The sequence below is a fragment of the Meleagris gallopavo genome, chromosome 9 (assembly GCF_000146605.3).
Source record: "Meleagris gallopavo isolate NT-WF06-2002-E0010 breed Aviagen turkey brand Nicholas breeding stock chromosome 9, Turkey_5.1, whole genome shotgun sequence".
Classification (NCBI taxonomy): domain Eukaryota; kingdom Metazoa; phylum Chordata; class Aves; order Galliformes; family Phasianidae; genus Meleagris; species Meleagris gallopavo.
Genome location: NC_015019.2, coordinates 18,244,574 through 18,259,445, shown reverse-complemented (window position 1 = coordinate 18,259,445; position 14,872 = coordinate 18,244,574). Strand labels below are relative to the sequence as shown.

Here is a 14,872-nt window from a genome sequence, read left to right as displayed (position 1 = left end):
TACTTGCTATATGTTAGCAAATTCTTCTTAAAAATGTACTATTACGTAGTCATTAGAATGAGGAACAAGTGGTTTGTCTTAGGAATGGACTGACACGGGGCATTTTCTGAGTCACACAGCAGCGACCATTTCTAAGTCCCAGAAAACGGCCCAGTTTTATTATAAACAGTTCACCCTGCGGTGGAAAAGGCCCAAGGGCTGTTCCTCATGCTGTGTTCAGGCCCTGGGGTGACCACTGCTGAGTGAAGCACACAGGGGGCAGAGCAGCTGCCAGAGCTGCCAGTGGTGGCCAGAGCTCAGCCAGTGCAACGTGATGGGGGACCAGATGCTGCCCCTGTGGGCACAGGGCTACGTGTGACAAAGGCATTTGGTGTGTGTATCAGCAATAATGATGGCCCAAAAGGGCTGTGCAGTTTGCAGCAGCAGCTGCTGGGAACGTTCAGCACAAATCACCATGGCATAGCTGCCCAGTCACACTGGTGACACCGCAGCAGACTGCAATTTAAAACCTGTATGAACAGCACGAGCAGAGTTAGCCACCTACCAGTAGCTACTGCGTGTGCTTTTATGCTGATGGCTGCACATTCACTTGGTTCCTAAGACAGGACCACGAGATAATGGGAACCGCTACAGGAAAAAAATGGCAGATGTGAAATGACACATCTGTACCTATTTAACCACGCCGCCTCCTACTGATGGATAAGCTGCTCAAAGTTCAAAACCACACCTAAAAGCCTCCAAGTGACGACGTGAATGGAAGTCCCCCTGCAGGGAAGGGCTGTGAGCACAGTGGCTGCTTCCCCACTGAGCTCTTGCCCACCCACCGACTGCCACTGCAGTACGATGCCATCACGGATTCACCTTTCCAACACCAAATATATTTTACATATATGTATTTTTTTAAATCGCATGCTGGTCACCTCTCTATAACACAGATATGACAGCTGGCAAGGATTACTGTGCAATTGGTAACGGCTCTATAGTTTCTTGGATTGAACTGTAATAGAAACTGGTATTTCAAGAAGTTGCTCGGTTTTGCATAACCAAACTATGTAATAACAGAGGGCCACTGTATTTTGCAGGTTCCTTCAGTACAGTCTTTTGTACTTAATTTCATCCTGCATGTACTTTTTAAAAACATCTTGGTCCTCCACCAAAAAATGTAATTGAGTTCTAAGACTTTCACGTCCCCGTGCTACGCAGCTCAGTGAACAGCCCATACCTTTGAATGTCTCTTGAAATTTGCAGTACCCACCACGGACCTACAAAAGCATTTTGCTTGGGTAGATGCATCTCTTTTCATGGGGCTCTGTTCATTTCAGCACAGCTGCTTACACCAGAATTACACACTGAGCAAACCTTATCTGAGCACGTCCTAGACCAGAACATCAGTTCTCATCTGCTCCGTGCTTCTAAAACAGCATCAGGAAAACATTTACACAGTGTTGCCCTAGTTTGCCTCAGAAACATACATATGAATAAGCTAGTTTGTATATTTTATGCACCAATACACAGATCAGCAGTATGCAGTATGAAGTGGGACTGCTTCATGAAGGCTTCTGAAAAAATCTTCATCATTTTTCACAAATTTTTTTTTGGACTTACTGCTTGCTCAATAAAACCAATACCTGAGAGTATAGGGGAGAGAAAGTCATTCATACATTCATTATTCCAGATCAAAACTGCATTCTTTAGAAGCAGCACAAGAACTTTAACACCAATTTTCAATGGTGGCATTTCAACAAATGCTTATAACATGAAAGTCATGTTGTTCCTCATTCCTTTTAGTATTGCAAGAAAAGCAACCAATAGTGAATGATACCATCCCCATTCTGCTTCTTTACAAAAAACACAGTATAAAAATAATGCTGCTCTGCAGACAGAGTTTGTCATACAGACTTTAAAAACAGCTCTTTTGAACCAGTTTAATGTTGTTAAAATACAGACTCTTCCCATTTTCTTGTAAACCCTTTGTAGCACAAGCTACCTAAGATTCAATGTCAAATTCCACCAGGAAAGCACTGGCAGAGCTTACTTCCCCAGCATCTTCACTACATCATTTTTATGTATATAAAAATTTCACTTGAGGTTCACAAACATTTCGCTGTAGCCACAAATGCTGGCAGACAGTAAATATTACAGCAGCAATAAACCACAGAGCTGTAAAAAAGAATTCACTATCACTTGTTTGGAGTGTGGACCAAGCATGGGTAAAGGAGCAACTGCAATCTGTCCCTAACAGTGCCAAGGTCAGCATTTCAGCATTCAGCTTATCTGGAAGCAGCTAAGGATGGTCTGTCCTTGGACTTTACAAGCGCTATATATTTCTTCACCACGCTCCTAAGATGCCAACAGTGGCTCTTACAAGATTAGTGACAAGCACCATGGGATCAGCCACTGCTCTCCCTTCATTTCAGCAATCTATTCCAGTCTTTGCATCTGCCTGCAACCTGGAAAACCACGCAGCTTGTACCATTTTTGCCTAAACTGAAAGAGGATTTATATGAAAATAGGAAAGAGATCTCAAATACAGGCTGAGCTACAAAAGCAGGAAATTAGTTTTAAGAGCCACACTGCAAAAACTGAGACATGGGCCAAGAGAAGGCAGTTTGCAAAGTGACGATGAGAGGCTGAAGTCTGTCACAGTGCAAGACCACTGGTGACACAAAGCAGGGAACTGTGAGCAGGGCTGCTTTCTTCCCTAACCTGATGCTCCTGCACTTACTGTAGCTACCAGCTGAAACCTCTGTTCTTAGTCTTCACCATGTTCCTGTCCACATGTAAGTTTGGAAATAGCTAACCTGGAAGTCAACCTCTGAGCTGCTGACGATTCATTTTAAGTGGAAAATGTCCAGATAGAAGTCATGACATTTATCACAGGAATAGAAATGAAAGTGGGGAGCACGCACCATAACAGCTGTCAGTTTGTCACAGGTCACATCTAGTATTTTCTACTAATGTTGCATATTTAAACAGTATGGTAGGCAGTTTATTCTTCAGCTCCTGCTTGGATTGAAACTTACGAACAATGCAAGAAAGTGATTGTGCTTCAAACTATTTTTATTTACATGAAAGCATACGAGTAATCTGACATTTAAAGCTAAATCTTCAAACCCCATTCCCTATGTAAACAACCATACTCCATTTCCGTAGTAACCACCTTCATCTGCCAGTGCTCTATGTACTTAATTCAGAGTCAAAGACAAAGTAATTACACTCTAGTTCTTGCTTTAAGTTGTAAATTTTTAGCGCTCTCTATTCTAGTTTTTATCTCATGAGGTTTCTCAAAAAATCTCACAAAGGCTGGCTCGTTCAGTAAGGATGCCAGAATCTGTTCAAAGGCAAAAGACCACTCGTGGCTCTTTCTCAGACTCTGCGCTCCGCTGCCCTCAGTCTGCTCAGAGCTGCCTTCCTCCTGTCCTTTCTGGGGGCTTTCAGCAGACACCGCTGTTGTGGCAGCCAAACTTCTGACTGGTGATGTGGGACTCTGAAGCCTTCTCCCAACTTCTTCCATCTTCAGCAGGAGACTGGTAACCACTGCTATAGCGCGGTACAACAGTTCCTCCTCAGGATCTCCGTGGAATAGGTTGTACAGAGTTTTTGAGAACTGGATGAACTGAGACTGAACAGATACACAGATGAGACTATTCAGAGAACAGCAGCACAACTCTCCTGTTTCACTACGCTCTGCAATCTCGACCCAGTGCTTGCAGCTGCTGGGCACCTGCTGCAAAAACTGCTCTACTGGCAGCATGGTCATGGACCCTGGTAAACCTGTGTGTCTGTAAGCCCCCTCTTACAGCCTACAGTAAGCTTACAGTTAAAGCAGTCTAGAAAATAAACACTGTCATCATTAATGTGTAGGTCTGGAATTTAAGGGATTCTACGAAACCTTTAGAAAAATACTAACAGGACTTAAAAAGAAATACAGAAAAATCAGGCACATGATACTCTGACACAGGTGGTTTTACCTGATTCATTCTTGGCAAATCCTTAATGTTTTCTTCTTTTTTAAGAAGTTCATCTTGCCATTGCTTCAGATAGGCCTGAATATCAACCTTGCCCTTCCCTATTTGACAAAAATAAATAAATAAACAAAGTAAGCAAACAAGGACAGCTTCCATGAGGTATGATGAGCAGAACAACTGCATCCCCCATGTCATTCCTTCAGAGCTGTGGGGCCAAGGTCAGAGTTTACTTCACTCCCTCCTCCACAAGACTACACTTACAGATGTGGTTATAATGTTAGCATTACACTGGAGATTATATGAATTAGTGTACTTTGTCAGCATGCACTTTCCAAGCCCTGCTCCCACAAAAGACCCCAGGATTCTCTACCTTTTTCTGGGCTGCTCTTCAAAGCATCACTTTCAAGACTATCCCCAGCAGATGAAACTAGAATTTAGAAGAAAAAAAGTAAAGTTATTGCTTTGAGAAAGGAGGATCACTACTTCACTTCCTTTTATCAAAAATTCTTTCCTTAAGGAGTAAACCCCCAGAAGACACTCCCCACAAACAAACCATGTGGCAAAATCTGTATTCCTTCTAAAAGAAATAGAAGCTACCACAAGGCTGGAGACAGCAAAAAACTGCAATCAGCCATCTCAAGTAGATAGCCTTCAGAATGCTTTATGGTCCATGCATTGAACAGTGCTGAGGACAGAACCAATGTGCTATGGATAAGACACTTTTGGATAGTTTCTAAAAATCAAAAAGGATCTTTCTTCCAAAGATGTAAAACCAAACAGGTTTCCAACTCCATACATTTAAATCCCATATTTTATTTTTTTTCAACTGACGGGATTTAAAATATAAACAAGGAATTTTGAAACCCAGTCTCAAGAGTCATCATATGGTTATTAAATTTCTTGAAACAGGAAATATCATCTCTTGAATGCAATGAAACTCCAATGGCCACCATTTCAACAACTGCTGTAACAGAAAGGCTTCCTACTATGCTGAAAAATGCTGACCAAATATACTCCTCTATTTCAAGTAAACACTTGCAGCCTTTGAATTCATTCATCAGGCATACCCAATTCAGGACAAAACATCACTATTCTATGTGCAGCTGCCAATGAAATGGCCCCTAAATGATGCTCATAATGAGGCCACATGCTGCTACAGAAGAAAACTGCTGTGAAGAGAGATGGTTACCCACAAATTCTGCACTGCTTTGTATGACAACAGAGCTATTTACAGAACATCTTCACAGAAGATTCTTGCTACCAGTAACATGATTTGCTGGAACAGGTGAATTCAAACAAGATTTCAGAGAGTTTCAGAAGAAAACTCCCCATTTTTCACTATGAGATAATTAACAGAATCCTTCCAATATTCTGTAGACAAAGTCACACACTTACCACTGAGTTGACTGAAGTGGATCAGTTCTTCTTTTGAAAGATCAACGCCTTTGGAAGGGCTTAGTGATTCCACTTCAGTAAAAGCTGCAAAAATAATTAAATAAGGTGATTTTGAAGCTCCCAAGTATTGCCAGAGGAGGGAGAAAAAGCAAAAGCTTTAGACTCATATATCATCCCTACGAACAAAACGGGAATGGTGTTTGAACGTATGAAGTACTTCCCAAAGCGTACATCACCCTGCAAAAAAATATTACAGCTACAGGACTGTACTGCAGCTAGTGACTGCAGGAAAAAAGAAAAGACTAAAAAAAAACAAAACCAAACAAACAAAAAAACGCCAGGAACAGCCTCTTACTCACCTGGAGGGATGTGCAACTTAAAAAGAAGCTTGAGTTTGTCAGTGAAACTTCCATTATACATGGTATCTGTTTGAGACAAGAGGAAAGGAGGCTATTCAACTGGACCAAGATTTAAAATACCCTCTTACCTACACAACCACAATCCACAGACACTGGAACAGGACATGTCATATCCAACATGGAGTGCAACTAGAGATGAAGCTTAAAGAAATACCAGCTGCAACTAAGCCTAGGGTTTGCCTACACTGAGAAAAGAACGCAACAAAATTTGAGCACACTATCCCATGAAGTATTTCTGAATACCCAGTGAAACACAAAAGCATGCTCACTAATTAGATTGCAACACACCTATAACCAGCTAACACTGAGGTTACAGAAGAAAGTACAGAGCACAGGATGCCTGCGACTTACTGAAATAAAACCACAGCACCAATGAAACGTAGCATCAAAGTCTTCCCAGCATTTGCCTTTCCTATTTTTACTCCTGAGCTTTGAAAACAAGATGAAAGGAACAGAGTAGCAACTTTGAAAACTTTCAGTTCCCCAGAGGTATAAAGCACTGGTTATCTTGCATGATCTGCAGATGAGATGGCTTACAGAGTGAGGAAGCATTTATTATCAAAACCACAAGCTCATGCCATTTTTTTTTATAGTAAAGCTGGATTTAAATATAATTTCAAATAAGAGATTACCCTCCAGGGGATTAACATTTCAGAGAAGTTACTAATTTGTAAATCTCTGTTAGCTATTTCAGTACAAGTCAAGACAATTTGACCCTAAAATTGTCTCCTAAAAGGCTCCTTAAACTCTCTACATGTGCACAGAAGGCAATAACACACAGGACTGCTTCCCAAATGGAGTTCCCTAGTGAATGTACTATGCATATGTGTTGTTCTCCTACCAAGAACACAGGAAAATTGTTTGAAGTTGATAAGGCCATGGCAGTTCTCATCCATCAGTCTGAATGTCCACAATGCAATAGAGTCTCTGTTTGCACAGTGCGCCCATGGGCTCAGGAGGTGACAAAGAACTCTGAATTGCTGGCAATCAATTCGATACTGCTCCAGATACGGCAGGCTGGCATCATGGTGTTCTAAAACAGGACTATATACATTCCAGTAGCAGGAAAGAAAGTGTTCCCTCTGCAAAGGAAGGTTATAGATATTAGATTGTATGAAGAAACATCTATTTATCTGGGTTAAAGAAGTGGGGAGTCAACTATGTAATTTGCTTTTAAACAGACATGTAAAAAATATGATGAATCTAGCCTTCACCTCCCTTAAAACTATTCCACACTCTTCATTTTGTCCACCATTAAGACAGATGTTTGAGAAGTGATGTAGATGCATATTACCTTGAATAATTCATAAAGCTCATCAAGATCATTAGGACTGAATTTTACATCCTGAGACACAACACGAAGCTGAAACAGAATTAAGAAAAAATTCATGAGTAGTCTCTTTTTGGAATAAGTCCATAAAATGTGAGAGACATAAACTTACACTAAAAAAATAGTTTGAGTATTCCAGGTTTTGGCATGTTAGAATTAGCAGTAAGAACAGAATTGCTTCTTAAAAGCAATTAGAGGGTGATCAGAAGGAGATGAATGGGAAAAATAATTTTTCCCTAAAAAGGGAACTTAAAGCATCATTTGCATACATGAAGCCTAGGTATGAAACCCAAGAGATACAACTTGAATGTTAGACTTTTTATAATGAACTAGTACACAGCTTTCTTTACAGTGGACAAATGCACATTCAGCCCTTACCTGTGAAGCTGAATCCCCATTTTTAAATGACGAGGAAAAAAAAAACAACAGGATATTCAAACAAGACCAGTATCCATCTTCACAAGAGGTATATTTTATAAAATGAAATACAACAGATAACAGCTTAGCTCAATACACAGCATTTAGTAATGGTTGCTACAAGCCACATCTACTACTGATAAAAGCACTGCTTGCTAAGTAGACTACTATTATTGCCAGTACTGCAAATAAGGCAATGAGAAAAGCAGACAAAACAAGGAAGTACCTGCAACCCCTACCTTCATACAGGAACCTGAAATAAAAGAACGATGCTGGTAGCTGAAGAGCTGCTACACCAAGCATGCATTACCACACACCCACACACAACACAGACACAAGAAGCAACACTTGGTGAATGCTGACAATAATGCAGTACAATAATCTCTTTGGTGACATTTGGGATGGCTTCCACAAGAAAAAATGCAAGTAATTAATTATCTTACTGTAGCACTATGTCTCAAAGAAAAATGCATTAACAATTTAAGAACAGCAGAAAGAAATATAGGGCAGCCTGTTCCCATCGATGCAAAATGTCTAAGTTATGCCAGCTTTTAGAAGCTGTATGTGATTATGGCATTTGTAATGAGAGCAGAAGGTCATGCTGTGATTCAAAGACTGAAAACATCCCAACCCGAACCTCAGCTAACAGACACCCTGCAGACAAGAGGGATTTCAGCCTATTAATGACTTATTTGGCTTTGGAAACTGTAGCTGTTCTTAAGATTTTCCAAAAAGGAAGGAATTTTACCAGAAGAAAGGGTTCTGTTCTTCAAGTCACTCACCACATTCTGCTTGGTTGTAGCTTCTAATGTCTGGATCACATAAAGCCTGTTCCTGCAGCGCATGCTCTCAACATCTTCATACCGAATATCACCGTATCTCTGTGAAGAAAAATACAGTTCTATGAAATCGACTGCTGTTAGGTAGTCTAACAATATCTAAGGTATTTTTGTCTTTTCTGCATCAAAATACAAGTGTGGATGCACAGGATGACCACAGAAACTGAGCAAAGAATCACATCAAGACTCTCAATAAATAGTGCAATTTTAAAAAAGAAAGTGTTTAAAAGACTGATGAAGGAAGAGAAGAACCTGCAGTTCACTGTATGGGAAGACAAACTCTAATGCACATGTGGTCAGGCTTGAAGTTCACTTTGGTGAACTCTAGGTGGAGGAGAAACCTACCTACAAATGGATTAATACCCTGATCTAAAACTGAGGCCAGAATGAGAAGGAGAAGCCAGATCTATATCCTCCCCAGTATTACAAAGCTAGACACTGCAAAATTCAAAGCAGTACACTGAAAGGAAATGCTAGAAGATCCTAACTGACCCTCCTCACCCAGCACATCCCAAAACATCCATTTCACAATTACAGTAAGCTAATTATGTACAGTTTCCTGCAGCAGCCATTGTGTCAGATGTTACCACCATCTGCAGCGTAAAGTAATCAGACTCAAATTAGTAAAGACCAGAGCTGTTCCTCCTGCCATTGAGCTGACATACTCCTAGACACGCTATCAGACTGAATGAAGGATGACAGTAGATGACCTGTGATGAGTCCAGGGAACTCCACTCAGGACAGCCTAGCAAGCACACTCTAAGGCAGTCGAAGAAAAAGAAACAAAAAATACAAAACCAAATCTTGTAACGTATATGGTTTTCAGCAAGCCTCAGCAAAATGCACACCGTAATCCCTACCTCTCTAGAGAGGTTTCCTACACTAGTTTGAACAACATAGCCTGCACCACATAAACACTGCGTGGGGTGCAAAAACATACCCACAAGAACACATACTTCATTTGACTCTCGGATCAAATCAGTAATGTCCACTTTCGGGTGGTCACCCTTTGCATCACTGAGGTTGGAGCCCTGCTGCACAGCTGGAGGCAAAGGACTGTCTTTGTTGGTGACGCTGTCAAAAAACCTGCATGAAGCAAACATGAGAAATCAGCAGGAAGCAGGTTATCACAACAAAGTGGTAACATCAGCATCTACCAAAAAAACATGAGCATAAATAGCAAATCAACATCAATGTGCAAAAGTAGCAAAGAATATCAGCATGAACAGCACAAATCTGATGTAACAGTAGTACAGATACACAAACAAAGGAACCCACAACCCAGAGAAGGCTGTAGAGCCTTGAAATTTTCAAGACACAGCTAGACAGTCACATGGCTGGTGTGACCTAGTGCTAACAGTAATCCTTTCTGCAGGAGGAAGTTGCACCAGAGGCTTCCAGAGTCCCCTCCACTTAATTTCTCCTGGTCTTCAGTGTGCTACATAACCAGGGGAGAGGAATGGAGCCTTGTGCTGAACTGTGACCCAGGCAGTTCTTAATTCCCTTGGATGCATAAGGCAAGACATGCCTGGTCTGTACTATTCATCACATCTACATAACCAGGCTAAACAGTTCATGGAGGTTAACCATGAAGGTTAACCAATTCTTTGGCCAGCACTGAGAAACAAATGTCTATGGAGTGACAGCTTCCTTTTTTTGGAGGTGACACAAACCACTGCCATCATTTTATAAATACACCAGAATGCTGCAGGCTGGATTAACTGTGCAACGGAAGGGTTGCAGCCAAATAAAATGTTGAAAGTCAAAGTTCAAAAGAAGTTTACAATAGTCACCAAAATATTGGGTGTCAGGTGGAAGTGGCAGTTTACTTGGTTGAAGTGAAACTTAAAACTTCACTCTGCTTTTAGATTTTATATTCTAATAAACCAAAAAACTGAGTGAACGTGCTCTTACCACTATTGCTTTTAAGTGCTTAAAATTTAAACAAGCACAGTTATGTTTTAAAATAAGCAGGAGGCTGCATGGTGTCTTAAAATAAAAACACATTTTCCTCATTAATTCCCTAGTTCCTACCCCATCCAAACATGCAACATTTAAAAATCTGGCTAAAGGGAAATTCTTACTATCACTGCATAACAATTACAACTCATGACTCATAGAGCAGAGTCTCAGCGCAGTGTTTCTGTTTTAACACTCCCTGACACACAATCACAGGAGCAGCAACAGCACTAGTTAGGCAGCCAGTCAAGTAAAAACCGTGCAAGTAATGCATCAATTAAGAATGCACTTGATCTGAATTTTTCTTTGAATGCTAATATAGAACAGCTATCTGGTCAGAACTGTCCTCAACATCATTATTTTTTTTCCACATATTTTCAACCATTAGCAGCAGAGGAGCCAGCAGCCAAAACTACAAGAACTGAGCTACAGAATATTTTCTTACCAAGTCAATGTCTGTTTGGAACAGTCCTAGTGTTCTCTAAACTAGCTAGTTATCATGAAAAGTCACCTTTTAGTTAAAAATAATAATAAAAACAGGTTTTACTTTAGAACACATGAAATTGCAGTGGTTCTAGCAGAACTTTAAAGGAGGATGGGATTTTCAGAGTACCGAGGCACACTTCCCAACCATCCCTTCTGGAATTTCAACCTGAGATGAGCATTTAATTACTCTGAAGCCTTCAGAATTCTTGGCCAGATGTCTCCCCACTGCCCCACGATACATCTATTTGCACTTACAGCAGCTGCTGCGCTGTCTTTAAGAACAAGCCATGCACTGATACCTGTTGAGAACAGTCACTGCTTCTGCATCATCCTTACAAGTCAGCAACTTATCCATGTTGTACTCCAGCACTGCAAGTCCCAGCTGCAAGATTGCCTTTATTCCATCATAGAAGAAACAGTCCACCACATTGACTGCACTTTCAATAGGCAGCACACTGATAAAAAGGGTAAGGAACCAGGAGAGAGAGACCGAGGAGAAAAAGTCATGCCCATCATGTGGTCTGTCAACTGAGGCAGATGAACTCTGATGAGCTCCTCAAACACTGCCTGATCTACCAAGGCACCTGCAGGGAGAGGATAACAAAACCACCACCCATATCTTAATAAAGAGAAGTGTACTTTTCTCAGAGCACTGGCCAGAAATCAAGCTCCTATCCAAATGCAATTTGTTATAAAAGCAAACACAGACCTAGCTGCACAGCACCACTGTCTCCATTCCCTGTGATGGAAGCTATGCACTCTAAACATGGACTTCTGCATTCCGTAAAGTATGCTGGCACTCCTGCATGTGCATGACTACTGCCAGTGCTTCCCCTGTCAGCCGATGCATCCTCTCTGCAATGAGAGAGAAACCTCACAAGCAATTTTCTTCTAGCATATATATCCGCAAGCTTTAGTATTAGGGTAAGTCTGCTTCTGGAACGCTCAATTTCTTTTATTTCAGCTGGCTAAGTTCCTAGAAATAGCACGAATTGCAGCTATAATTCCAATAGAACTGTGTGATAGTCTAAGAAAATATTTCTGGAGTAGTTATCCCTAGAATAACAACAATATTTGAAAAATCAAATCTACTCTCTCTTAAGAAGGGTCTTGGGATGTTCTCTGTCACTTCCCACTTTCTACTTTACAATACTGAACCAAGCACCACCGTTTTTCTGGACTAATTAGGTTTCAGCTCATTCCTTACGTTTGTTCTCAAGGACTGATCAATATATTCAGCTCTAGATAGATTACAAGACAGACTGATGTTACCAATGATTCGACGATTGAAATAATCAGGTAGCATCCTTTCACACACAGCAACCAGCAGCCAGAATGCTTCCTCCTCCTTAGCATACAGCAGAAGTACTGATGTCAATATGTTCATTGCCTGTAAACATTTAAACAAGAAAGGAAACGTGTATGAGGAAAGAGGGTGAAAACCCAACTGTATCATCATTTGTTAAGGTTATATTTCTGAAGGCCTTTTATACCATGTGTTTAGAGTTCCAGGATAACCTGCAGCCCTCTTAGGTATAAGGATTCTACATTTATGTTCAGAGCATAGTATTTAAACTACATTAAAATGTTATTAAGTTTCAAAAGTCTAGTAGAAATGCAGGCATAAGTGCAATGGAGATAGCAGGATTTAACAACAAATTAAGTACAACACAAGAGCTCATGTGCCATGCTGGGATGAAATAAGTAATGCATAAGAAGAAAAATAAACCGTTACATATTTCTGTGTCTGATTTTATGAGGTGCACTATACTGCCCTGATGAACTCATGTTTAGACTCTCAAAACTACTATACCTGACAATATCCAATTTGAGGATTCCTGTATGCATAAGCTGTAAGAACTCTCCGGAGGGCAGAGATTCCTGTGTCGCTTTGAAAAGCGGGATGCTCAGGTAAGGAGCGACGTAAATCACGTTCAATTTCATCAGTAGCTAAAGTGCATGTTCCCAAGGACTTTTCCACCAACTCAGTGTAATAACCAGGGCTGGAGGCCATGTCATTGACAGCACCTGACAATAAATATTACTGAACAGCATTAGAGGACAATACTAAAGCATCTATGCCATTTTCTGCAATCTGTAAAAAAAAATTCTGGTGACTTTTGAGATACCTCCATCCTCTTTGTGTAACATACCAGAGTAATTCTACTGAAATTAATGGCATTCCTCTGAAATAAAACAGAAAAGCAAAAGAAAACAAGGCTTGGAGGAAAGTTACTTTCTGTTACAAAGTTGACTTTGACTTACTTTTTTTCCTGTTTCATTGGGGGGGGGAGGGGAAAGCTTCCTTTCACCTCTGCTCTGACACAGGTATGTTCTACAGCAGAAACCCACAAAAGTATACTAAGAGCTCTGGCAAGAGGTTCCCTATGTGTATGAAAGTCCATAATTCCAGTACATTTCACTCTCTAAACCAAGCAACAGTGTCTAACAAACAGCTACCAATACTGGAACCAAATTCCGTTCTAGGAAAACATTTTACTTTTGGTCTGGGAACCAAGAAATGCACTTTCCTCCCAGAAAGCTTCAATCCAAACAATTGAAAAACAGGCCCATAAAAACACGTTGCATTTCAGCAAGTAGAGATGCTGCAGAAACTGACTGTTCCCTTGTTCACGAATAGAGCTTACAGTCATTATCTTTTAGCTGAGTGTTGCAGAAGATGACACAGGTTTAGTTTGAATCAATGCTGGACATATTTTCCTTCAGAAAGGTTTAGATAAATTGCCACAGGAAAAAGCCTTTTTTTTTTTTTTTGTTCAGACTATGGTCAGCCAGTAACAAGAACAGCCATCTAATATAGTCCACATGAATCCATTATACTTGCTGTGCTGTACCTGAGAAGAGTAGCCAGAGCTCTCCTCTTAAGGCCTCTGGGATCCCTCTTACAACTAAATCTCGAGTCTTCTTTGTTCGAAACATGCTGACACCGTGACCTCGTTCGAAAAAAAGGATATTCCAGGACTGTTCTTTCATTTTTTCTTTCAACTACAAAAATAAAAAAAAGAAGACTATTATGTATACTGGAAGCTTTTTTCATGTTTCAGAAAACAAGACTCTCTTTTTCTCTCAGTTACATTCATGCAAACTGCAAATGGCAGCACCGGCACCAGTACTGCTATCTGAAACAAACACTGATGCAGATCAGAGCCTACTGGAGAGAATTTTAAGGTATTCTTATTTTTGCTTCCTGGTACATCTTCTTGGTAAACAGTAAATTAACAGAAGAAGGAAAAAAGATGAAATTGAGTGTAAGCAGTAGAAAAGAAAACCAAGAAAAATAGGAGGAAGCTTCAGATTGCTTCTGTGTGGCTCCAGTTTTCTCTGCACTGATCTGCAAGCTCTAACAAACAAGCATTTGGCCATGATGATGCAGTGTAATAAAGCAAGTGATTTCTTGCATAGTCAAATCATACTGTTACAGATATCTGCTTAATTATTCAGATAAATCAACATTCTGCAATTTCAATGTGCCTTTGAATTGTTCCTTGCTAACAGCAATGAAAATGCATTAACTCTGATAAGACAAGATAACATCCCACAGAAACTCAGCAGAGAAAGCAGGCTGTTCTCCTTCCTTTCTGGCTCATCACACTTTATTGCATTACATCAGTTGACAGATTTGGAACAGGGTGGGTACAAATGGTGCAAAGCACACAGTGATGACATGACATCAGTGCCATTGTTTTGCCACTGTTTCTAAATCTCTCCTCAGTTTGTTTTTATTTAATATGAGCTCCAAATAGCAATGGGAAAGAACCAGTAATCAGAAATTTGCAAAAGAAGGAAGTCGAGTGGATTAAGAAGGGGAATTAATCACTAAAAACACACCCGTATTGGTTTTACATTTCATCAAATATTTATCAACCAGATACAACACTTGGCAAGCCAGCAATTACCATCAAAACTCAAGACAACTGTGTATGCACCGGACCATCAATAGCACCAGCCATGTAAGTAAAACCTCCTGCAGAGGAAGAGCTGGCAAAAATTCCATCTTTAAACATAACTGAAGTTATGACATTTTACTTGTGGAAAAAG

General features: G+C 40.4%; 1 protein-coding gene across 1 annotated transcript in view; it reads right to left on the bottom strand.

The window, feature by feature from the left end:
* Nucleotides 1-1,479: 1,479 nt before the first annotated feature.
* Nucleotides 1,480-14,872, bottom strand: part of TBC1D8B (TBC1 domain family member 8B) — a 32,196-nt gene continuing 18,803 nt past the window's right edge. The window contains 14 exon segments of the mRNA XM_010715508.3: nt 1,480-3,622; nt 3,972-4,069; nt 4,339-4,395; nt 5,364-5,447; nt 5,723-5,788; nt 6,624-6,864; nt 7,077-7,145; nt 8,312-8,410; nt 9,325-9,454; nt 11,113-11,314; nt 11,317-11,397; nt 12,086-12,203; nt 12,627-12,841; nt 13,669-13,819. Of these exon segments, the coding sequence (XP_010713810.2) occupies nt 3,212-3,622; nt 3,972-4,069; nt 4,339-4,395; nt 5,364-5,447; nt 5,723-5,788; nt 6,624-6,864; nt 7,077-7,145; nt 8,312-8,410; nt 9,325-9,454; nt 11,113-11,314; nt 11,317-11,397; nt 12,086-12,203; nt 12,627-12,841; nt 13,669-13,819 (2,022 nt within the window). The 3' untranslated portion in view covers nt 1,480-3,211.